Source organism: Felis catus, chromosome A1 (assembly GCF_018350175.1).
Source record: "Felis catus isolate Fca126 chromosome A1, F.catus_Fca126_mat1.0, whole genome shotgun sequence".
Lineage (NCBI taxonomy): Eukaryota > Metazoa > Chordata > Mammalia > Carnivora > Felidae > Felis > Felis catus.
Window position 1 is genome coordinate 178,968,419 of NC_058368.1, and position 26,280 is coordinate 178,994,698.

Genomic DNA, 26,280 nt, shown 5'->3' on the forward strand with positions numbered 1-26,280 from the left:
GAACTGTAGCAGTGGTGAGCACAGCCCATGTGAATGATGTGAAAGTCCTGGGTGTAGTTTTGCAGGCCATTTTGCTGGTCACCCCCTGGGGACTCTCTACCACAGCATATGACACAGTGCATTTGTCCAAGCCCTGCTCAGACCTCCCTATTTCAGTATGATTCTGGGCCTGATGAGTGAGTTGTGCTACCTTCGAAGGAGTGGTGGCATTTCATTACTCTGTGACCTGCCACAGACAGTCAGCTCCCAACATGCTTTGGCCTGGGAAGCCTGAAGCTATTTATACTCAGAACCCAGTTTTAAATTATTCTTGCAGAAAAAAGAACCCAGAGGTTGTAAAGGGGCAGCTTTCAGATGTTTTTAGTTTGGCCCCCAAATTATTTAAAAATTTTAAATCAGTTACCAACAATTAAAGGTTGGTATTTTTAACACCAAATCTTTCACAAAATCATTGGTTCTAATAATAATGGACCTGGATATCATTTGACAATGAGGGTTGCAGGTGAGCAGTAACTGTCCCCTTGATGGCATATCTCTCCCTGCCAACTTTTTCCCCAGCTTGCTTCACTCACCTAAGTTGCTCTGAAAGCAAGTGGGTTTGCAACGCTCACTAAACACACTGTAGAAAATAATAATAATAATAATAATAATAATAATAATAATAATAATAATGGTATTTCACTTTACTGAATACTCTCCAGTGCCTCATATCGTTCTGGCCACAGCCCAGTGAGAGGGTTATGACTAGTATCTCCATTCTGTAAATGAGTAGCAGAGGTTCACTCAGAAAGTTTCAATAGCTTGCTCATGGTCACACAGCTGGAAAGTGGAAGAGCATGGATTCAAACGTAGGCCTCCCTGGTTCCAGAAGCCAGTTCCTTCCCTATAACTGAACTGCTTTGTTTGGGGAGCAGTCACAAAGGTGCCCCTAGTCCTCTATGCAGACACTCCCACGTGGAGATGGATCTTTGTTAGGAGTGATTGGGGGTTAATTAACCCAAAATTATCTCCATAAAGTGTTGCTGAAGGGTAATTCCAATGTGGCTAATATACTTAAGGCTTGATGAGCTGTGGCTACCCATGGTGTCTGTATCAGACTGCCACTGCCTGGTCAAATGATTGGGAGTCTTCGTAATTGACTGAGGAGCCCTCACGAGGGAAAGGCCTCCATGTGAGTGAGAAAGGATGAGCTGAGGGGGCTCCTGAAGTTGCCAGTCCTTCCCTCCCCACCACCCCTACAGGGTCTACTCCTACCCATTGAGATCCTTTCCCCCAATGCCTGTTACAGAGAAGCTGCCTAGAAATGAGACCTAGAAGTGTATTTGAATGCATTGGTAGAAATCCCACACACAGGTAGCTGATATAGAGGGAATAAGTAGCTCTCCAGAAAATAAACACATCTCAGCTACTTGGCAAGCTCAATGTAAAAAGCAGGAGGGACAACTTCCATTAAGCCTCAGAAGGAAAGCCCTCCTCAGAGCCAAACAAAACCACTTCCTGGGGCCCAGATCACCAGGCCTCCTGCCAAAGACTCCATCAGCACATCACTTTAACCCAAGAAACATACAAAGGATCCACTGCTCCAGAAAATGTGTTACCTTCCTCTCCCCTCAAACCCTGGGAAGCTTTTTACTGCTCTCAGAGTGGAACCCAAAGTCCCTGACCTATTTGATATAGCACCCGTCGACCTTTTTCGAGACTTACCTCTGTTCTCATGCCTGCTCTTCTACCCTCTGGTAGAAGCACCTTCTACCCTCTGGTGCCTCCGAGAACCTGCTCCCTACTAGTCCCATACTCAGAGGTCTCTGTGTCTAGTGTTTCCCAAAGTGCTTTCTCTCCCCCATTGCCCCATTGGCTTCCACTCCCAAACCCTTCACCTAGTTAAGTCCTACTCATCTTACATGCTCACACTAAATGGCCCTTCCTTTGAAGAGATTCCCTTACTATATAGCCTTTCACACTCAAACTACCACAAAAATGTGTCAGGGATTCATGCCACTCCTGTGGACTCCTACAGCATATGACTTCCTCGTGGTGGGTGGTTATCACATTGCACTTAAATTAAACCTTTTCTCTTATGACTCTTTAGTACCTTGTGAACTCTAGAGGAACATCTCAGCTCATAGCTGTATCCCCAGTACCCATCCCAGTTCCTGCAGATCAAGGGTGTTTGGGAAGGATTTAAAGAAGAAATATATATGTGAACAGAAACAGCCCTTTATGGAAGGTTCTCCACTCTATAAAACACCCAGCACCACATTGCAAATCTTAGTTCCCAAATGGGCACTACAGAACCTCAGGAGCATGCAGCCTATAGAGCCGCTAAGACTTGATATTTCCTTCTTTTCTTAGCTCAGATCAAGGCCTTCTCTGCTATGGGCCTTCCATTCTATCTCACTTAAACACAGAAGCTAGGAGCATGAGCTCTGATACAAATATCTGGTTCAAAGACCTGTTATACTATTTACTGCTATGGGAGATTAGCAAAGTCATTCAACTTCTCTGTGCCTCAACTTCCTAAAATGGGACTCAACTGCATAGCTGTGAGGATTAAATGAAATCACATTTACAATGTTTCAAACAGGGCCTGCTCCATAGTAAGTGCTCAGTGATATTGATTAATATCATGCCTCTTCTCTTCTATGAGACTTCTTAGAAATTTATTAGCTCCTTTGTGGGGGAGCTAACACATGCCTGGACTAATCTATTATTTCTCTCCTGAACTTTTCTTGGTCTTTTTAGTATTTCTAGCATTTCTCTCCAGCGTAGAAAGCTGGAGAACCAAACAGTTCACTTGATTGGGCATCTGGGTGGTCTTTCTCTTCCAAAGGGTGGTGCTTTAGGTGGGATGGGGCACACGGTTTATGTTCCAGACATGAGAGTAGGAGAAGACATCACTACCTCCAGAGACATATGCTCCCACAAGTTGACCACCACATAGAAGAAGGAAGTGTGTTCCTTACCAAAAGATATAAGCAAACTTGGTAGTCACATCACAGCCCATGGCTGAGAGGATCCAGAAAACCTCTTCAAGTCGCCCTGGAAAACCCCAGTTGAAGCCATAAGTTTAACAGACTCAAAATGTTGTTTTCCAACTCAGGTCAACTCCAATCAAATTAATTTCCTCACTCTATATCATTTCCCACTCACCACCATCAATAACTAATCTATTACCAAATTTAACTGAAATAAGTTTTTAAATTTATCTAATTCACACCATCTTCATTATTACTACCTAGTCCAACTGCTTCCATTTCTCACTCGGGTGACTTTAATAGTCACTTTGCTGTCACCTTGCTTACACTTTTGTCTCTGTCCAACCCATTTTTCTCAGGACAACCACACAAGTCATTTAAAAACACAAATGTGCTCATGTCCCCCCACCTCCACCCCACATGTCTCCCTTTCTCTCCCTCTACCCCAAACACACACAACTTAAAACTCTTAACGTCATCTTCTCCTTTTCAGAATCAATCGAAAGACTTAACATGGCCTTCAGGACCAACATTATTGCTCCTGTCTGTTTCTTTAGGGCCACCTTTGGCCTGCTCCCTAGGCTCCAGCCCTAGTGGCCTTATTTAGTTGTTACAGAGGCCAAGCACCTCTTGCCTCAAGGCTGGTATGAATGGTACTCTTTTGCCTGAAACACTGTTTCCATGCCCATCTCTTGATAATCCCTAGGTAACGTCAATCATCCCTCCTGAACTTAAATGTCACTTCTTCAGAAAGTACTTCTCTTACGCCTGCTGGAAATCCAGTCTCCCTATTATTCTCTTATAGGACCTCATCTTTTTTTCTCAAAACACTTAGCATGGTTTATAATTACATATTCAAAATCAACTTATTTTATCATTCTAATTATTAAAGGCATGTATAACTGCTAATCAAAGCTTCTAATTAGTAACAGTGGACCAAGAAGACAACATTTTTGAGATAAATACAGCCCAAACATAGAAACCTGACATTTAAGTTTACCTCATAAATGTATACTTTACCTAAGCCTTGAAATGTTAAAAGTAGCTCCAGAAGATGTATTTGGCCTGCAGAATCCTTCCTGCCCTGCCTCCTGCCAGCCAGTCCTCTCCTGATATTTGCTACTTATCCTTGCCCTGCCACAATGACCAAGTTCAGATGGAAGGAACATTCATTTTCCTGTCTAGATTAGGCACATCATCAAGTATGCTGCTTCCTCTTCTTCACGTACTTGAATTCCTATTCATCCTTAAAGGCATGGCTCAGGTGTCCCCTCCACTGGGAAGCATCTCTCCACTACAGCAACAGGTTAGGCACCCTGAAGGTGGCTTTTCACAGTACCTTGACCTTGTTTAGAGCTTGCCTCTTACCATACTGTCTGTAACGTGCCCATTTCATCCTTTAGACTTGAGAACTTAATGGTACTCCTGATGCCCAGCATGATGCTTGGCTCACAGGGCACATAGTGGGTGTTTGGTAGAAGTATACTGGAAGAGAGAAAGGAGAGAAGGAAGGGAGGGAGGGAGGAATAGAAGGAGACTGTGATTTCTAGGGCTGAAAAAAAATGGACATTTTGTGAGAATCCCATGAACATAGCTGAGAGAGATGACATAAATTGAAAATCAATACCAATTAGTATATGATGAAGGAAGGGATGCCTGATAGCATTAATTGGTGCTGTAAGAGTCCAAATTTTTTTTTTCTAAGAAACCTGATATGGTCTCCCTCTGTCTCTGCCTCTCCCCCGTTCATGCTCTGCCTCTCTCTGTCTCAAAAATAAATAAACGTTAAAAAAAAAATAAAAAAAAAGAAACCTGATACAAAAAAAGTATGGAATAAAAACTTAGAGTTAAAAAAAAGCACAATATGAACATTAGGGAGACCCATTTGTTAAGCAGTCTTCATGCGTCAACAGGGAGTGGAAAGGAACATCGTGAGCCTCAGCTCTGACAGCAATAACTTCCTCAAACAAAATGGGATATGCAGACAGGTCCATTCCAGGACACTAATATCAACCAAAAGCAATCTAAGCCAAGGGCCTTCCCATACTTGCTCCAATCTTGAGTCTCCAAGTGGCTCTTCACAGACCAGGACAAAAATTCATATGCTTCATTACAGATCTTTTGGTCCTGCTGTCCTCAGTTCCACTTGGGGAGAGAAAGGCTGAAATGCCAAAGCTCATTACTGACACACACAGAGACTACAATCATTGATTTTGGTACCGACTTGACATAATATTTCTAGGTAGGGGGTGGGCAGGATCTCCCTCCATGGTTCCATTACAGCTGCCTCTTCAGGGAGAAAGCTGGGAGTACTGACCCTATTTACAGAGAGTGAAATAGGAGGCTCAAGGCAGGGTGCCAGGTACTCTCAGGATCCAAAGTCCTTGCTCTACCTAATGAGCCATACTCTGTGGGCATCCTTGAGGAAAGGGGAGGCCATCGTTCAGTTTGATTTAGTTAAGATCAACAGTCACTTTGTCATCATCATTCTGAATGATGACACTGAGCTCTTACTATGCACCTGGCCCTATGTCTCATTATCTCTTTTAATCCACATATCAGCCATTTGAGATAGGTCCCATTTACTTGCCATTTTGCATTTTACATATTAGAAAGCCAAGGCTCAGAGAGTATACACCATTCATCTCAACCAGATTTAACCCCAGATCTGTCTCTATAGGCTGAGTTCTTAACCACTGGGTGGTACTACTGAAACCACCATTCTACCACCTTTTATTTCTTCCCATTAGCCTCTGTGGTTGCTTAAATACTTGCTGCTTCATATAATTACAGGGATTGGCAAACATCTTGCCCACAACCTGTCTATGTAAATAAGGTTTATTGGAATACCACCATGCAAATTTACTTATGTATTATTATCTATGGGTGCTTTCATGCTACAGTGGCAGAGTTGAATAGTTGTAACAGAGACCACATGGCATTGAAAGCTGCAAATATTTACTATCATCTGGCCCTTGATAGAAATAGTTTGCCAACCCCTGATATGATGAAGCAACCACTATGCTAAAAGCTTAACTTTTATTTTCTCATTTAACTTATACTACAATTGTGTTTGTATGTATATGGCTGTGTGCAGAGAGGGTACTCAAATCAATCCTATTTTACAAATAAAGAAACTGAGTTGCAAAGAGCTCAGAAACTAGTAAATGATAGAGCCATAATTCAAACCCAGACTTTCAGGCTCTAGAACCCATGCTCCTCACCATACACTACAGATTGTCTACTATGGGGCAAGCTCGCCATAGGAAGTCCTCAAATGATGCTGAGCAAAATATGGCACTGCCCAAAGGAGTCTTGCTGAGAAAGGAGAGGACAGAATCCCAGGTGATGAGTGCCCAGATGGAGGAGAGCTGGGGTGGAGCTGCGGGAGCCTGAGAGATGCACATTTGCTCATGCTGATTGCAAATGGGACACATAGAGGAGGTTGGCGGCCGGTAATGTAGTTATTTCTGACAAGGAGAATGTCTCCCCCAATCTACTGACAACTACTTGGACAAATGATTTCCTAATGGTCTTTATCTTAAATAATAATTTTAAAAGATGAGTTGGTAGCCAGGCTACCCCTTGACGTCTAAGTGAGTAGCTCTATAGGGAATGGTTTTTGTTAGTTGTTAATCCATGTTCAAGGGAGATAAGCTCATCTCTCTCTCTCTCTCTTTTTTTTCTTTGAAAGTCTGTTCCTATCTTACATAAACTTGGAGAATATGAAAGTGGCTGGGATTCAGGAGTCATCTCTCTACTCCCTGACGGTTCAGTGAGCCTTCTCACATGGCCCTGAAGGTGGCCATCTAGACAACATTTGCATGGAGAGGGACCTCATGGGCCACTTCACTGCACTGTTGGATTACTTGAGTTTGGTGACTTTATGACTTTAGCTGAAACTCAGTTTGCATTCTTGAGGTATCCCACCAAGGAGTTCTGGTTCTATTTACAGAAACATCACAGAACAGTGCTACTCCCCACTTGGCAAAGTCTTCAAAGGGAACATCATGTTTCCCCCAACCATTTCTCTTTTTTGGATTAAAGAGCTCACATCCCTTCAACCATTTTTACTGTGATGCCATTCAAATCTCATCAGAATTCCCTTTTCTCTTGGAGTTTAGGCCTGAAATTTTAGATTTGCAAAAATTTCATATGCTCCTGCATAAGAGGAGGCTGCTTCTCTCCAGGCCAGGTGGCGGTGGGGCAGGGGGTGAGAAGACTTGGCTGAGTGCACATGGCTAAGAGTGAGGAGCTCCTGAACCTTCAAGAAAGGGGTACATGCACCCAACTCAGTGCCTTTCTCCATTTTATACCCTGGAGGATGAGAAAGGGGCTGGGCTGAGTGTAGCCTGGGCTGCTGCCAAAAGGTGATGCCTGGCTCTCTTGTGATAAGTTTTTCTTAGAGCTGAAGTCTCTAGTGATGAAATTATGTACTTCCCAGCACTTAAGTAATGATAATGACATGTCTCATTGGGTTTCTCTTTTTGCTATGGCTTACTAGGAAGCTCACACTAAAGTTATGCTTGAATTTTCTCCTCTTTCCTTGTTTTATTTTTGGCCTCTTATTTCCTTTCAATTACTATTGCTTTCAGTTTTACTGTATCTACTTTTTATGTAAACTATCTCATACATACACTTCTGTTTTATCAATCAATTCTCCCGCCCACTATGTGCAGCAGCTTTTTTGGTTCTCACACTTTGATAATAATGATGATGATGATGATGCCAATAGTAATGATATTAGTAATGATAAAAGAAGCCAACGTTTATTAAGTGCCTGTGGCCTGGCACTTTTCTGAATGCTTTAAAAGTGTGATTTCATTGAAACCTTATGGTCATCCTATGAAGTAATATTTATCAGCCACATATTATAGATGGGGAAACCGAAGCATAGAGAGGTTAAGTAAATTTACCCTACGTTATAGATTCAGAAAATAGCAGAGCCAGTTTGAAACCTAGACAGTCCATCTTCAAAATGTATTTCCTTGTCCAGTGTGCAACACTAACTACATTATCAGGCCACTTCAGGCCACTGCATATCAACTCTAGGCCCAGAAGATTTTGGATCTCATCCTAGGGAGTACTGATGAGGGCTTTGAGGCATTGCTCACCATTGCCCCCAGCAACAGTGATTGCTGGCTCCTTCACTGTCTCATGCTCTGGGTACTCCTTCCAATCCTGTGCCCCTGTCCAGCAAGCCAGACTCAAACACAGGACTGGGATACAGAGAGGCAGCCCCAGGCATGGGCCCAGCTGGGATCATGGAGGGTGGCCAGGCCCTGGCTTGAGAACCATATCATTTGTATAAAGGTCCATGTCCAGGCAAGACAAGGGCGAGGTGGGACAATCAGGGAATGATACACAGGCCAAAAAATAGGAATGAAGGAAGATAGAAAGCCAAGAGGTCCTCTGGCTGATCCTTACTATACCTATTATGTGCCAGATACTTAATTACATAAGCCAGTTATTCTCATTCTGAAAGAAGGAAACTGAGCTCACAGAGATTAGGTGACTTGTTCTAGGTCATTCAGCAGTATAGGTATAAGCATGGAAATAACTCTTCGTAGGAAAAAAGTCTCACCATATTAGTGTAAGTATTTCATTCTAGGAAATGGGAAGTCCCCCTACTCCTAGAGGCTGTGGTTAGAGTTGGGGATGTGGAGGGAAGGCAATACCCCCAGTGGCTAGAGTCTGAGGAATGCATGGGGGCACTGGGGGAGATCCAGCATGAGAGGAGGCTGCTTCTCTCCAGGCTAGGTGGCGGTGGGGCAGGGGGTGAGAAGACTTGGCTGAGTGCACCTGGATAAGAGTGAGGAGCCCCTAAACCTTCAAGAAAGGGGTGCATGCACCCAGCTCAGTGCTTTCTCCATTTTCTACCCTGGAGGATGAGAAAGGGGCTGGGCTGCTGCCAAAAGGTGATGCCTGGCTCTCTGTCCATATATCCTTACCCTTGCAAGGAAGGGAGGGAAAGAAAAGGGAAAGAAAGGAAGAGAAGGAAAGAAGGAGGAGGAGAGAAGATATTTAAACATGAGCTTCTATGCTTTTGTGAGGTATATCATAGGAAATCTTTGTTCTTAGGCAAACACCGTGGGCCTGTCAAGTGAAAGGGAATGAAAGGTGTCCTCACTGGCCTGTGATTTGTATGGGAGGCAGATGGGGCTTCACAACTAGCACTGGCAGGGAGCATATAAGAGAGCCAGAAAAGGACACTGGCTTCAGCAATAGTCTGAGATCCCTGTAATAAAGGACCAGGAAGGAGTCAGAAGGAAATGGACCACAAAAAGCCACAGAAAACTTCTTGGTTCCTTGGGGGACAAACAAACAAACAAACAAACAGCTTCACAAAGAACAACAACAAAATGAGAGGAGACATTTAAAGCATTTTCTCTGAAACTTCATTTTTATTAATTCTACCCTTAACATTACTGGAGATTTGCCACAACCTCCAGCGAGGACTTTCACCTCCTAGAATTTTGTGCTATCTCTATGTGACCTGAAGCCCAATGCATAATGGTAGTCATGATAAAAATAAGAACAGTGGTGTCCACTTGTTGGGATGAGCACTGGGTATTGCATGTAAGCCAATTCGACAATAAGTTATATTTTAAAAAAGAGAACAGTGGTGTCCATTGTTTATTGAGTGCCAACTATGTGCCACACATGATACTGGCTGGACACACCATTTGGTCATCTCAGAAATGAAGGGTGGGCTCTTTAATAGCTCTGGAGTCCTCTGTTTCTGCAACTGCTGGCTGCCACTGAGCTCGCAGTTTATCTGTGATTAGATCAGACCATAAAGTAACCCCCCCTTCCCTTCTCCTTGTTAAAATTCTGCAGTGTGGGCAGGGATCCAGAAATGGAAAAGCCTTCATTGCAGTTGCCTGCCAATGTGTTGCAGTGCCACAGTGGATGGAGCACTGCAGAGTCCAGGGCTTGACAACTGTCCGTGGTAGGTGTGTGGTGTGTGTGTCTGTCAGGGGGTGGGGGTCCCTTGCAAGCTCAGGCTATAGGCTCTTCTGCTGGCTCCCACCCAAGGCACCTCTGGTAGACACTCAATTTCTTCCAGGCCCCAGGGAAGCTCCCTGATCTAATAAAGATTTGAGGTCCTTGGGTTCTGCCAGACCACACTCATCTTGGGCAAATCCTTCTTCTGCCTCTCACAATTTCCTCATCTTCAAAATGGAAGTGATAATGCCTGGTCTTGGCAGGAATTATTTTGAGGCCAAAATTGGCTGGTAAATCTGAAAACACTTTGAAAACATTAACATTGCTAGTAAAAAGTGGAGGGGTCACTGGAGCCATTCTTATTTTAGTGTAAGTACACTCATGTTAATCAACCAAATATGTTGGACTGGTTTACACAGAAACATAAATCTCTTTGGAATGGGAAGACTTTTCCAATTTATTCCTAACAGCTGTAGATAATCTATAGGATGAAGTTACCAAGTGTAACTTAGACTAAATAACAGCGGAACAGAGTTCCCAGGTGCCACAAAACCAAAGAAGGTGGTACTAATTGGGGAGGCGTTTCCTGCCTGCTTCTACTGCCACTGGATCCCACTCCCATGCTAAAACAGGAAGTGCCGATGTCTCAACATTGGAAAAGAACCTAGAAATGACCCAAGCCAACTCTACCCTATGAATGAGTCTGTTTATACGAATGCAAATCACTGGTCTATTTGTTGGCTTTTCTGGACTTGAGCTGATGGAGAAGGGGGTGAGACATAACCACTGAACCTTGCACCCCTCACTCCCATCTAACACATAGAGTTATTTGTCTAATGATAAATCCAAAAGGGTCCAGATTCTTCCATATGTCTGAGGAGGCAGGTTTCCCAGTGTCTGGTCCCAAGAAGAGTAAATAAAATTATTTAAAGGTAAAAGACTACAACCTAAAAAGTGGCAAGAAAATGTTCCCAGTGATGCAGAGAAAAGAACTGCAGTGAGAGATATCAGAAAAACCTTCTGGAAATGCTGACTAAAATACAGAGGTATATTGGGCTATTGCTCTTTCCTCTATAAGAAAAAGCTGGACAAAATGGCCATAACTTGCATCTGATGGTAGTAAAACTTTTACCCTAGAGAAGGTAGGCTGGAGGTGACCTTTCAGAAGTAGCAGCAGAAGGATCCAGTGCCTCTAGCCAGGAGGACATGTGGACCAAACAACTATCCTCGTAAGGGCAGGTACCCTAAGGTTTTTAGGAGAGGCAATTCCAAGAGATACGGAGTTCCCACCCTTAACACTGAACAGCCAAATGAATGAGTCACTGACCCACGAGAACTTATTAAAGATGCAGGAGAGAAGAAGGCAAGAGAAAGGGATAATGAGGAAGAGAAGAAAAGGAGAAAGGGACAAGGATAAGGAAGGAGAAATGTGATGCAGAAGGGGGCAAGAAAGGTGGCAGGGCAAAGAGGATTGGGGGAGAAGATGGGGAGAGAAATCAGGAGAGAAGGACAAGAGTAAACAAAAGAGGAGACACAGGGAAGGCAGGAGAAGGGAATAAAAGGAGAGAGGAGAAGGAACAGAGGGGAAAGGTTTCTGCTGGATTTGTAACATTTTCTTTTGAAACTAGGCTGTGTTTTTTTTGTTTATGTTCATTACACTCTCCTCCATGCTGTTTTGCATGCCTGAAACATTTTCTAATTTTTTTAAAAAAGGAATAGCAGGGAGAAGAAAGAGACTAAGAATGAAGAGGACGTAGAGGGAGATGGCAAGACTATCTTCCCAGCTTTCTTTGACAAATGTAATCAGAGGGTTGGGGTTTGGAACCAAATAATAGCATTGGTGGCTTCCTCATCCATGTGAAAGGTCTTTGGGAGCATGAAGCTGGTTTTGTCCACTAGGTCCAGTTCCAAGTAAGGCACCTGAACCTGAGCCAGATGGAAGTCATGATCCTTCCACCATCCTGACTGCTGCATTAGAGAACAGAGTTCCAGAATGGCATCCAGTTCCACTTCTGCCTTCAACTTAGTATGTCACCTGAACAGCTCAACACATGTTCCCTGAGCTCCTGCTCTGTGTCAGGAGTCATAGTGGGGGCTAGGATACAAACCCTTTCTTTTTGAAGAGTTTATGGGTAGAGGAGAACTTCTCAGAGCCTCAGTTTCCCCATCTGCAGAATGAAGGAGTTTGACTCAGTGGTTTTCAACTTGGGCTTGTTTGGAGCCCTAGGATTCCAGGGTGTGGCTCAGAGTGACTTGGGGTGCACTGCATCCCCCCTTTTCTAGAACTTTATTCTTTATTTTAAAACTTTCTAGCTTTATTCTGTTTCAGATATTGGGATTGGACTTAAGCTTGAATTCAGAAATATTATTTCACTTCCAAAGAAGATATGAAAGCCATTGAATGAGATACTCCCCAAGGTCTAAAGTTTTAAAGCTCTCTGTTCTGTTTCTAACGTTGTATGAGTCCTTAAGGACTCTAATGATAAGAATTCATTTGGTCATTCACTCAATAAGTGCTTATTGAGGTTCTCAATAAATTGGGACAATCAACAAATAAATAAACAATCTAATAAAACAGGGTAGTGGCCACAGAAGACACGGAGGATGGAGAAGAGATTAGGGACGGCCTCTTGGGACATTCTTGGAGCTGAGGCTACATCAGTGCGAGTTCAGCCTTGGAAAGATCTGGGAGAAGGGCAATCTAGACAAAATGAACAGCCAGTGCAAAGACCAGATGACAGAAATGAATCCAGCATGTCCAGGACTGGAGGATCCAGGTCATAGACAGCAAAGGTGAAAGTGGTATGACATAAGATGGAATGAGGAACATAGGCGAGGCAAGATGCTGTAGGTTCTTGCAGATTTTGTAAAGAGTTGGGACCTTACTTTAAATTCAGTAAGATATCTTTGGGGAGTTTCAAAGAGAGCTCTGATGTGATCTGATTAAACTTTATAAAGATCACTCTGGCTGCTGTGTGGTGGATGGATGGTAAAGGGGGCAAAATGGAGACCTTTCTTTGTTGGTATGGATGATAGATGGTGGAGACACGAGAATAAGTAGTAGAAATTGTGAGAAAAGGTCAAACGTGGCACATTGAAAAATGAGAAAAAGATTTCGTGATCACTACATATCTAATACCTTTCTAGACTCCAAATATATGAGTTCTGATCTTAACCTCACCTTTTGCTGTCTAATTTTGCCCAAGTACACCTATGCTTAGTAATTCCAGAAGGCAAAAATAAAGCCAATTCCCTTTAACTTCTTGACCATTTGTGGGAAAGTATAGATTCAAATAGGCCCCAAAATGTACCAACTCTCTGTTCCTTATTGAGAAGGCTGTTGGGGCAGTTCTCAATTGGAAAGACAAAGACTTGGGCCACAAACATTAATTCTTTAATTTCAGATAGGTATGCAGTAATGCACACCAACAGATCTGACCAAGCAGTTAACTGAATGTAAATGGAAGGGAATCTAAACTTTGATGTGAAGAACCACAAGATCTAGTGGTAAGTGATCAATAATTATTTTTGAAGTGTCTCTCAAAAAACTCAGCACTATGCCTCATACTTTGAAGAATATAAAAGGAATATGAGACATATTCCTTCCTTTTACGTATGTATCCTTCATCTGGCAGAAAATGACCAATGCATAAAATAGACATCTGGCAGTCCAAATGGAGTGGGGGGTAGTAGGGTGGGGACTGGTGCTCTCCACCGGATCCAAGCTGGCATCAAGGGAGCTTGGGTTCCAGCTCCACCTCTGTGTCTTAGGACAAGTAATTATTCTGGAAGTGATTCCTCTTCTTTAAAACAGAGGTGATGTTTCCCAACCTTCCTAGTAGGGATTACATGGAATTTGAAAATGCTTTGTAAGTGGTAAAGTATGGTATAAATAGTAAGGGTTATTATTACTGACTCTAAGTACAGAAGGAGAAGGGAGATGGCAATGTATCAGCAAATAGAGCCTTTTCTGAAAAACAAAAATCTAATCAAGCCTCCCTTGCTCAAAACCCATCAGTGACTCCCCATTACCTAAAGCAGGAGGTGGCAAACCTCAGGCCAAATCTGCTCCATTGCCTATTTTATAAATTAAGTTTTACTGGAATACAGTCACAGCCACGTCTGTGACTGCTTTCCTGCCATAACAGAAGAGTTAAACAGGTGCAACAGAGATCGTATGGCTAGGAAAGCTGAAAGTATTTACTATCTGACCCTTTAGAGCCAGAGAGAGAGAGAGAGAGAGAGAGAGAGAGAGAGAGAGAGAGAGAAACTGCTGACTCCTGGCCTAGAGGATAAAGTCCAACCCTATTTAAAATGTAAAGTCTCCTGGTACTTGAAGCAAGATTTGAATATATAAAATGAACCAAATACCTTCCTCCAAGTCATCCCCAACTCTGTACAACATTTTGTACCACTTCCAAGAGATTCATTCCATATGAGGAGGCATTATCAGCTACCTCCTTAGTGCTACAATGGGGATCAAGAATTACTCTTTTTTGTAAACTCCACAATGTTTATCACAGTGCCCAAGTTATAATGTGTTCTCAATAAAGCTTAACCAAATTCAATCTGAGTCGTAAATATAGCAAATATAGTACACTGAAGGACAAACATTTCATTTGCCCCAGAGACCTACTGTTGATACATCATTGATAATATATCATTAAAAGCAAAAGCAATTGGGAAGTGAATTAATTAATTTTCTCTTAATTAATTAGTTGCACAAGTATTTATTCCATGACAACTATTCCATGCCATAGAAGCTAAGGCAAATTAGGTAATATGGATTATATTCATTGCTTTGACAAGAAGTAAACACCAGTTCTGTGTCAAGCTGGAGGTAAGGGCCAGGGGTTGAAAGTGACTATGACCACCTTCTGTTTTCAAGGAGCCTGTAGTCTAATTGAGGAGGCTGAAGGTCAGCAGATAATCATGGCACAGGGAGACAAGTGTAATGCCAAAGTGGTAGAGAAAGCATGGAGATGCAGGGAAATGGACAAGATTCCTGGGAATGCTGTATTGTACATTTCCTCCTCTATATTTACCTACAGTTTATTCCCCCAAGGAAAAGTAAGTGAGCCAAGGCCCACTCACCAGTATCCCATGGTCTCCAGTTGAAAGCTATCTGATGAGCTCACATTGACTGTGTTATTTAATATAGATAATCTTATTCAATCCTCACAACAACTCTGATTTTATGAAGGCCAAGTCACTTGTTCCAGGTCAACAGTCAGGAAATGGAAGATTATACTCCCAGTCAATCATCATCTAAAGCCTAGGCACTTAATCCTTTACTGTATAGCCTAATTACATGTCAGAGAAGAAGACTAGGAGTCTATTTTAGAGAAAGGTTTCTAACCTACAGATATTGTACTAAATGTTTCTATTCCTACTAAATGGACACTTATTTCATGAGGACTATCAAAAGTGGACCAAAGGCATGGCTGGAACATAAATAGTCAGTGTGTGTTCAATAAGTCAATAATCAAGGGAGGAAGGAATAAAGTGTTGCAGAGATCAGCAATAACTCCCAGTCACTGGGCGTGCAACAGACTACTGCAATATCTCTGGGGAACCATTCTGAACTCTGGACAAGATATTAATTAAGCCCTAAATACCAAGGCTAGGGAACTCCCTATCAATTAGTGGCCAGCTAGGAGCCTGTGAAGACCTGAGGCCTACAGAGGGTGATTCCTTTTAACCAGGTGTACTCACCAGAACATCTGTGCAAAGGTCATGATGGGAATTGGGAGCACAAGAATTGAATATAAACAAGCAATTTTTTTAAAGTGGAAATTTTTATATTTACTAAGCTTCCTAGGTTATGTCTAGGACACAACAGTTTCCACATTAACTTAATTATTCAAATTGTCATTTTCAACTTTTCATTCCAAATGTAGTATAAAACCAATAAATATATGGAAAAATGCCCAATCTTAAATTCCATAATGTGAATAATGATATATAATTCTTTCCCATTTTATTGGCAGGGATTGGCAAACTATGCCCTTAAAAAAAATCATCAGACTGACCGAACACAGTGACAAAGAGACTCTGGTAAAAGTGCTTTTCATGCAGTAAGGGTGGAATTGCATAGTAGAACTTTCTGGAAGGAAAAGGGGTAATATCAATAAAATGTAAAATCTATGAGTACTTAGACCCACTAATTCTTGTTCTAAGGAAATCATGTTCCAAGATTCACATACTTAAAAAATTTTATTTACAGCATTAATAAAACCGACTATTTAGAAACAACCTAAATATTCACACACACAAAAATACTATTTAAATAGATCATAGTATAACCAGACAATAGGACAACAGAGTCCTATTAGCCTACCTAAAAGAATGGTGTGAATCTATATGCTTTAATGTGGAACTTCCTCCATGCTGTTTGGTTAAAAAAAAAAAAAAAAGGCTTCCTGTAAACCTGCAAGTGTGTGCAGTATGCATGCAATGAATGTGCAGATGGTACCAGCAAGATGCATAGAATGAACTTTACCAAATCAGCGATGCCTAGTGGCTCTTTCTGGATGGTGAGATTTTAGGTGATTTTTTGTCCTTCCTTTTTTTTTTTTTTTTGATTATATACATTATTTGAAGTTTTACAATGAACATGTAATACCTTTAAAAATGGAAAACCAACTGTTTTTAAATATCAAAAGAAAGGGTACATAAATTTCCTGTAGAAAAAGCAGGGCTAGGGACACCTGGGTGGCTCAGTTGGTTAAGCCTCTGACTCTTATTTTCTGCTCAGGTCATGATTTCACATTTTGTGGGTTCAAGCTCTGTGGATGTGGGCTCTGCACTGATAGCTGTGGAGCCTGCTTGGGATTATCTCTCTCCTTCTCTCTCTGCCTCTCCCCTCTCCCCCAATTGCTCTCTATCTCTCTCTCAAATAAATAAACACTAAGAAAAGAAAAGAAAAGAAAAGAAAAGAAAAGAAAAGAAAAGAAAAGAAAAGAAAAGAAAAGAAAAGAAAAAGCAGGGCTAAACTAGAATAATGGCTGACTTTTAGAAGGAAAATATAGAGGAAAATGAAACCTGTCTGACAGCCTTACACAAGAAGCTTAGTCCTTCCCCAGTCCTGGAGAAGGCAGGAAGGACCAGTGGTTAGGAGCCTGTGTTTCAGGATCAGTCCTTGGGTTCAAATGTCAGTTCCATCATTTACCAGGTGAGCGACATAGCAAATCACTTAACCTCATGTGCATCAGTGTCCTCATTTATAAAATTAGGGACAGATAGCATTTGCCTCTAAGATTGTTGTGAGGATTAAGGACTACAGTAAACGAAAAACACTTATACAATGCCTGTCACATAGTCAATGTTCACTAAACATTAGCTCTTATGAAAACCAGCTTCAGCCAATTGTAGCCTAAGTGAGTTAAGTTACCCAGAATGAAGAGCTAATGAATAGTTAAGGAGAGGAAATAGACAGTGGACAATTAGGCAAAGAAATCCACAAAAGTAGACATACAAATATCTAGACTCCGCAGCACAAACATTAAGGGTATGGGCTGTGCAGTTTCAGGCAGGTGACAACCTCACAAGTCTTAATTGCTCATTCTGCAGAATGGGGATCACATACAGAAGGCCATTTTAAGGATTAAATGTCAAGTGCTAACATAGTGCTTGGCTATAATAAGTTTTTAATACATATTTGCTATGATTAATAATTATTATTGGGACATATGGGTGGCTCAGTCGGTTAAACGTCAAGGTTCAGCTCAGGTCATGATCTCGAAGTTCATGAGTTTAAGCCCCACAGTGGGCTCTGTGTTGACAGGTCGGAGCCTGGAGCCTGCTTTGAGTTCTGTGTCTCCCTTTCTCTCCACCCATTCCCTGCTCTGTCTCTCTCTCTCAAAAATAAACAAACATTAAAAAAAATGTAATAATTATGATCAACTAGGAGATTAAATGGTGAGCTCCCTGTCATTATAGGTAACCAGGCAGGCTTACTTGCTGCATGCAAGGATGACGCAGAGAGGACTTAGTCATGGAATAAAGGGATGGACTACTGAATTTTTCCAGACCTAAAAATTCTGCAGTCATTGAAACATGAAACTGATTACAAAAGTGGAGTTGTTTGGGACTGTCATACTGAGTGAGGTGGGAACCCATCACCAGCAGGGCTATCTTCCCAGAGAGTAGCGTGGTGTTGCAGCTCCCAGAAGCCAGCCCTGCTTTTCAGGTAGGCAAGGTAAGTGTGAGGTAATTCCCCCAAACACTGTCCATTCTCTGTCCCAAGAGTGGTTCCACCTGCTCTGAAAAAGCTGTGGATAGTGGTTCTGGCACTCACAACAAGGAAACCTGGCTGCAGATGAAGAGGACAGTATTCATAGCAACAGCTAACCCATACTGACTGCTTACTGTAGGCCTAGCTTTGTCCTGAGAGATTTGCATAAATGTCTCATTGACTTCTCTCATCAAACTCCTGCATCTGTGTCTATGCTGTGAGCATCACCTGCATTGTAACAGATGAAAAAAAAAAAAAAAAATGAGGCTCAGACAGGATAAGTATTACCCCAAACCCTTTAGCCAGGAAGGGACAGGGGTTTTAACTCAGGTCTAAGGTATATTCAGAATGTGAAGAGTCATTGTAGGGCCTCAGGCCAACTCATTAGCATTACAGATGGATCCTATTCCCTTTCAGATCTGCCACTCAATGGCTCCAGCCCCACAGGCTTAGTTGGTCTTTCTCAAGGTAGTTGGGAGCCTGGAAAGCCAAAGTTGCCATGGGCATTATCTAATAATTCCTGACTGGACACCACAGACAGAATACTCAATCAAAGATACCCAAATACTTAGCACTTTTATTTTCCTTTAAAATCCTTTAGTCAACCCAGGCAACATTCAAATTTGTCTCATCCCAGTGCTGTGGGATCCACTGGACTTAGAGAAAACAGATTTTCTTTGCCATGGCCAGGCCAGGGGACAGCTCCCTGCACCTCTCCAGACCTGCACAGGCCTTCAAACTCTGTTCTCAAATCACAGATATAACCTGCCTTACAGACCAGGAAGACCCCAAGGGGGAAACTTCAAAACCTCATGGGTAAGAGCACAGGCCTTGGAATCGTGAACTCCTGGGCTCACATCTCAGCTCCTTCACTGAGCACTTACCCTCTCTGAACCTCAGTTTCCTCCTCAGTCCAACAGGGGTTCCAACACTTATAGATTTGTTTTAAGGATTAAGTGAGATGATGCAATATTGGAGAGGCAATGGAGTGTAGAGGTGATGAGCACAGACTAAGTTCAGACGCTGCTATCATTAGCTGTGTGTCCTTGGGCAAGTTACTTAAACTTTCTGAGCCTCAGCTTCAGCTGTAAAATGGGGAAAATGAGAGTATCCACCTCTCTGGGGTAGGGAATTGAAAAGTTATATCTTGTAAAGTGTTTAAAACAGCACCTGGTAGGGACGCCTGGGTGGCTCAGTCGGTTAAGTGTCTGACTTCGGCTCAGGTCATGATCTCACAGTTCATGGGTTCAAGCCCTGTGTCAGGCTCTGTGCTGACAGCTCAGAGCTTGGAGTCTGCTTCAAATTCTGCGCCTCCCTCTCTCTCTGACTGTCCCCTGCTTGCATTCCGTCTCTCAAAAATAAATAAACATTAAAAAAAAAACCCACACAGCATCTGGCATATTAGTAAGCACTTAGTAAATGCTAGCTATTATGATTAATACATGCAAAGACCTCGGTATGGTAAAAGTAAGTGTTCAATAAATGGTAAATGTTTTTACTACAAAGTACACCTTCCATGGATAATTTTATGCACATTTATCTTCTGGAAAGCAATTGAAAAATGAAGACATTAGGGGAAAATCTTGTCCTTAAGTAAATGTTATAGTCAAAGCAGAGAAAACTCAGCACCCTGTTGCACTGGCAGGATGCCCTAGGACCTCCGTACTATGCCCAGGCCTCCTTTGCTTCCAGGGGATCCTTTACTTAGCCATTCACTCTTTCAACAAATGCTCATTATACACCCAAAGTGAGCCTCGAAGCAGGCTGGAAATATCCAAGCAGTTAAAAAAAAAAAAAAAAAAAAAAAAAGGCTCCATCCCCAGCCATCCTGGAGTCTACAGGTTAGTGAGGAAGACATACCTAAATACATGCAGACACAAATGGTTCTTTCAGGACAGCTGCAGTTTGTGTTGTGAAGGATGTGCTGAGAAGGTATAATGGGTCTTGCTGTGGTCTAGCACTGAAGGTGCATATGAGGGAGGAGTCCTTGGAAAGGCTCCCAGAGGAAGTGGCACGTAAGCTGGGACTGCAAAGATGAATAGGAGCTGGCTGACGGGTGCCTGGGAGTGAGTGGGAGGAGGAAATGGTCCAGGCAGACAGGCATTTTGTTCCCAGGCTTTGTGGCCACAAGGTGGTTGCCGCACCAGGGGACTGGAAAGAGGGGCGGTGCGGCTGACTTACTCCTAGAGCACCCACTCAAAAGCACTAGGCGAGGATGCTGGGATTGGGCGAGAAACCCAGGTCTGAACTTCATTCTCAGTTACAACTATTCTCTCTTCCCTTTCAGACGCTCCTTGCTGGCTGGCAGGACTGCCAGGCCTCAGACCCCTGCCCCGAGGCCCAGTGAGCTCAGTTCTCACTCAAATTCCCAGAGGCTGCAGACGTGGCTCACTTTGCCTACATGTGAACTTCAGCCAAGACACTCTGACAGGGTCTCTGCCCTCTGAATGCCCTCGGATGCCTCAATCCTGTCATGGTCACACAGCACTGAGTTTTGTGACAAAAAGGGAAACAGCATGAAAGAAAACAATGGCCCCAAAGGAGGAACTTGTGATTGACACAAATGGGGATGTTCCCTTAGGGGCACCATGTATCATCAAAGAAGCCAGCCCCCAGGTCACTGATTTCCCTGTCTGCTTACATGCTATGGAAAGAAGATGTGTTTAAGTTTCCTATAGTTTTACAGTGGAAACTGATGCTCCGGGAAAGGAAGCCGTATGTTCCAGACGTAGCAGGTTTCTTTTGGAATTCACACACTGGGAGTCTGGCGCTATCCCCTAAATGGTACTTTTGTTGTCTTTTTGTTCAAGACAGCAAGCTTCTTCCAGGATCAGAACCGCCTGCCAGCCTCTCTTGATAAACAGCCCACCAGCTCTCTTGGTAGATCAGATGTTTAATGATTAGCCTAACTCATTGTTTATCTAAGTGGCAATTACCACCGCAATGAAATAGTATTTTAACTGCAGGGGGAGCATTACGGCTAGTTCTCAAGTAGAATCTACTGTCTGGGAATGGCCAACAGAGCTTCCCATACACAGAGGAGAGGACCACTTCATCCTGGCTGGCAGATCTCCATGCCTGAGATGCCATCATTAGATGCTGCTCCAAAGACCTAAGGAAATGTGCCCCAGAGAAGTGTACGGTCCCAATCCTCTCAACTGAGGCTCAATGGCCCAGCAAAATATGAAAGTGCGGCCTGTGCTTCTAAAGCGTAACAGCCTAGAGTCAGTGGAGTTTGTGAAGCAACCCCACCACCGCAGGAGCAAATCTCAACAGGTTCGATTCAAGGAAGATGGGACCAGTAAGACTCCACCTGGCCTAGCTGAGGCTGATGTCCAGACTTCTGAGGACCCAGGTGCAATGGGCAAGACTCAAGCCTCCAGGCACCATCACCTTCCCACCTACTCACTCTCCTTCCCCAGGTCCCAGAAGGCAGGGGGCTTTCGGAACATTGCGATCCAAACCTCCCCCAGTCTCAGGAAGCATTTCCCAGTTTTCAAAAGGAAGAGACTCACAGCCAGCAAGTCCCTGGTAGAAATGCCAACAGCATCCCAAAGTGCCATCCAGGTCAACGGCAACCTCTCTGAACAGGACATTGTGTCCTCTGACCTTGCCTACTTAAGATTGGCTCAGCATCTTGAGGATGGGCCTCGAAGGGTCAAAGTGTCTCATCCATTTCCTCCTAGAATGTCCAAGGTGCAGAGCAATGGGCCTATTAGCATATGCTTGGAAGCAGGGGCTTGGAGGGCCTCAGAGAAAGCAACTGCTGCCATTCAGGTCCCCGATGATATTTACCACAGTCCTACCTGGGCAGCTAGAAAGTCCACTTTCAGCCCAGACAGGTCAGGTGATATAAGCAACTCCATACATCCTTTGGTTGACATATGTCCAGGTGATGGGAGAACAGTGCCACTATCAGATTCAGAAAGATCCCCTTCCTGCTTAAATGCCACCAGCGATGCCAGCCACACGCCAGGCACAGGGAAACTTAAACCCGAATTGCTTTTGCCCAAAGACAACTCTGATGACAAAGACCTTGGACCATTGTCATCTCGGTCAAAGGAAACATGTGTTCCCTCACCTCCACGGACTCACCGCTCCCCCTCACCAGGCTCCCACAGCCAGCCAGCCCATCCGGGAGGGGCTTCAGACTATTCTTCATCGAGCAACAATCACCAGGATCTGCTGTCACTCAAAACTAACAGTGTGTCAAAATCTGTCCCCATGTGTCAGGAGCAGATGGCAAAGAACCCCACCCAGTCAGACACCCAGGACTTTCAAAATTGTTCAGGAAACAGTCACCTCCCAGCTCCTCTTCCAAGGAGGGAGACCACACTGCAGAGCAGCAGAGAGACTGGTGGAATTAATCCAATTCACCTGGCACGGGGGGAGCTCTGTGATCTCCAAGGCAGGCTGCAGTCCGTGGAGGAATCTCTGCATTCGAACCAAGAGAAAATTAAAGTCCTTTTGAATGTAATCCAAGACTTGGAGAAAGCTCGAGCTCTCACAGAAGGGTAAGGTGAATTTTTTTTTTTTATATTGAAAACTACTGGGCTAAGTCATTTGCCAAGACAAGGGCAAAGAGAGAGCATTGGTTTCTGTTAATAAAATGTCTCCAAAGTCTTTGAGGTTCTATGGTTTCCCCAAGTCATTACCAATGGCCTCTCTTTGTTGCAGATGGGTTTCATTAATTTCTAGGCTTTGGTGGATTTCCATTGCTATTTGTTTTTGTTTCCAGATATCAACAGACTGGAGAAAGGGGGGGCAATGAAACAACAGGGTCAAAAATTATTTTCATAAAGAGAGGGGGCCAGTTAATGATGGGAGAAAATGACAGCACACAGGTACCCCCCCCCCACACACACACACACCATCCTCTTAGCAAGTTGCTGTATTTGCACAGGATTTTAGTTATTTGTGTTTGTTACAAAGGACTTGAGGGTACTGTTGACCTTCCCTTCCACAAACCACTCTGATGGATCCAGCCAGCCCATCACTGATCTGCTAGGTAGGACCTCAAATGAGATCACAATTCTGCAAAGAGGAAAGAAGTCACAAAATGCTTTCCTGGGTGACTCAGCACCAGTCTGGGGAGGGGGAAGGCAGTCGTTTAAGTGTGGAATGCTTGTCCTTTGAAAAAGTTCTCCCTAAAGAGTGAGTAGAAGGAATGGCCAAAGCTGATGAGCAAAAGGGTAGAAGAGAGAAGTAAATAACTGGCATTTGCTGATATGAATTAGAACCAACATTGCCTTATAAGAGGGAAGCAATGCAGTGATACAGAGAAATGCACTGAATGACATGGTCAGAAGTTTTAATAATCTCACCTCTTCTACTCATTTGCAAAGTCCCTCAGTTTCCCTCCCTATGGAGTGGGGGTAAGAGTAACTGACTCATCTCACGGGCTTATTGTCAGCATAAAGAAAACCTCAGATATGAAAGTGCTTAAACATTTATTAAGCCCTCCAGAAATGTGAGATCCTAGTATCATGGGTTTCTTGTTTCTTTATTTGTCATGCAACTCCAGAACATTGCTACCCAAGAGAGGGGCAGTGCTATGCTGTAGGAAATAAGTAGCTAGAATGTGTGCATCCCATGGGGCTTTTGCCCACAGATTTATCCAGAAAATGCTCTATCTTGCAGGCGCAACTTTTATCGAACTGGCCAAGATCTCAACAACTGCAGTACCTGCCAGAATACAGCGTGCATCATATACAGGTACCTGGCCACAACTGAGGCCTGCTCTGTAGAGCACAGAAGCTGTGGGGGCCGCAGAACAAACACCCTTGTAAACTCTCTTAGACATGTAAGGTCAAGTGAGAGGCAAAGACAGGAGGCCTTGGAATGCCTGAAAATTTTAAAGAACAAGGTGTTTAATTAGGAAATGTTAACATCTGGTTCCAAGACAGACATTGCTTTGTGTCCTTACAATAAGATCTGTGAGCAAATCCTTTTAATCACCCTACATTTATTGCACACTAAGTATAGGCACCACAACTAAGCTCCACATGCATATTTGCAACTCATTTCACAATTGCACCTTGTGAGGCAGGTGTTAATGTCCTCAGGGAAGTTGAGCCATTTGACCCAGCTTGCATTAAACATTTTCAGAGAACAGAACAGGTCAGACTCAGGACTCAAGTCCAGATCTTTCTGATGACAAGCCCTATGATCTCAATTATTCCACCACGCTGCCCCTTCCTCACAGTAGCAGTCACCTGCCAAGCATGCACTATGTGTCAAGAATCGAGCTAAGCACTTTGTGTTCATTACTAAGGACATCATTTCCTTCTGGCAGAGCGTAAGGTTGCTGCAATAAAGTAGATTTTTATAAGCGGTTGATGGGAAAAATCATATAATGATAAGTACACTAAACTTGAAGTCAAAATCTCCAAGTTTGATGCCTGCTAAATTACCTGGGGCTCAGTTGCCTCACCTATGGAGTGGGAACAATTATCCCTATTAAGTGTTGCCAAGAGGAGCAAATAAGATCAGATAAGTGAAAGTCTTTTGTAACTGCAAACTTCTATACAAATCCAAGGGCTTATTACTGTTATTACTAGAAAGATCAATGCCCCCTTAGCTGGAAGTCCACTTTTGGTGGCACAGTAGAAAAGTGGTCAAAAGCAGTCATTTCAGTTGATGGCATCTAATTTTGTTTGACTAAAGTATACAGTTTTGCTCTCTCTATTACTTTTTCTGTCTTGGAGGAGAAAAGCAGCAAGAGCCTGAGCAAATTGAAGCCCAAATTGTGTTGCCAGTGTCTTTTTAAAATCTCTCATTCTCTTTAGCAGAATCCTGAGACTTTGTCCTAACAAGGGATTGGGGGTAGGCAGAGGGGTGCTGGAACAGGAAGTCAGGAGCCTCCTACACTTAGATGAGGTCTTGGGCATTTTCTAAGTGCACCTTATATCCCCCCGTCTTAAGCAAATTTTCTAATCACTAGAACAAAAATTATCAAATGTCTAGGGGAACCTGGGTGGCTCAGTTGGTTAAGCTTCCCACTCTTGATTTTGGCTCAAGTCATGATCTTACAGTTTGTGAGTTTGAACCTCACCTCTGACTCTGTGCTATCAGGGCTTGAGATTCTCTCTCTCTCCCTCTCTCTCTGCCCCTCCCCAACTTGTTCTCTCTCTCTCTCTCTCAAAATAAAAATATATTTTTACATAAACATAAAAAAATTATTAATTGTCTATACATTTAGGAAGGGCAAAAAACTATTCACCATAAACAAGAAGAATTATTTTTAACTAACCTCCATTTAAATTTTGGATGATCTCTATTTTTTTTTTTTTCAGCAGCAGATGATGTATTTTCTACTATCTTAAGATGACTTTTTATTTAGCTCTGTAAGTGAAAAGGACAAGTGGTTATTTCCCAATCTACTGTGAGCTTCATGGCCTGGCCTTGGGCAAATCATTTCTGGCCTCTGAGTTTCTTCATCTGAAAAATGAGGGCCTTTAATTAGATGGTCCCTATGGTTCCTTTCAGTTCTGACATTCTGATATTTTATGCTAAATTGAAAGTGGCAATATTTGACTAAACTATGACCTTCCAACAAGTCTGAGAATGTTTGCATTTTTCTGGTACTTACTTCAAACATCCCAAGCAAACATTCTAAATTAAGTGACACCCCTGGATGGGTTAGCAAATCGTCACACCCACATCCCTTTCCAGTTTTTCAAGAACAGCTATTGTATGTATCCAACCCTTATTACCATTCAAAAGCAGACTGCTCTCCCAGACATTATCTACAGTCTTGTATCTAAGCCATTGCAGAACGGGCAATTAATTTGATGAAAGCAAAGAGATCAGAACAACATCCCCGTCAGGGTAACAGTGGGAAGATGAGAGTTGTCAATTTTTTTTTAACATTTCAAATGACTTCAAACCTTGTGTTGTGCCCTGGAAAGTCAAATCTTACAAACTAATGAATAAGTGATGTGAAATATTCATCCTCAGGCCTTGTTAAGCTGCAGTCTCTCTCCTTGGTGATGGATGGGCCCAGTGCACATCACTGTACATAAAGTACATGGGCGTGTGATGAGTTGCCTGCTGGGTCTTCTATGGAGATGTTGCTGCTAAGTTAACAACATAAGGTTTTCCAAGTGGCCCCATCAGCCA

At 42.9% G+C, this 26,280-nt stretch overlaps 2 protein-coding genes across 6 annotated transcripts in view; one reads left to right on the forward strand and one right to left on the reverse strand.

Annotated features, from left to right (window-relative positions):
• DOCK2 (dedicator of cytokinesis 2) overlaps nt 1-26,280 on the reverse strand; it is a 416,930-nt gene that overhangs the window by 175,521 nt on the left and 215,129 nt on the right. The window lies entirely within an intron of this gene.
• INSYN2B (inhibitory synaptic factor family member 2B) overlaps nt 1-26,280 on the forward strand; it is a 121,018-nt gene that overhangs the window by 78,879 nt on the left and 15,859 nt on the right. For all 5 annotated transcript variants that reach the window (XM_019839132.2, XM_019839135.3, XM_003981291.5 and 2 more), the window contains 2 exons: nt 20,447-22,673; nt 23,800-23,874. In XM_019839132.2, coding sequence (XP_019694691.2) covers nt 21,328-22,673; nt 23,800-23,874 — 1,421 coding nt within the window. In that variant the 5' untranslated portion in view covers nt 20,447-21,327. The remainder of the gene's footprint in view (nt 1-20,446; nt 22,674-23,799; nt 23,875-26,280) is intronic.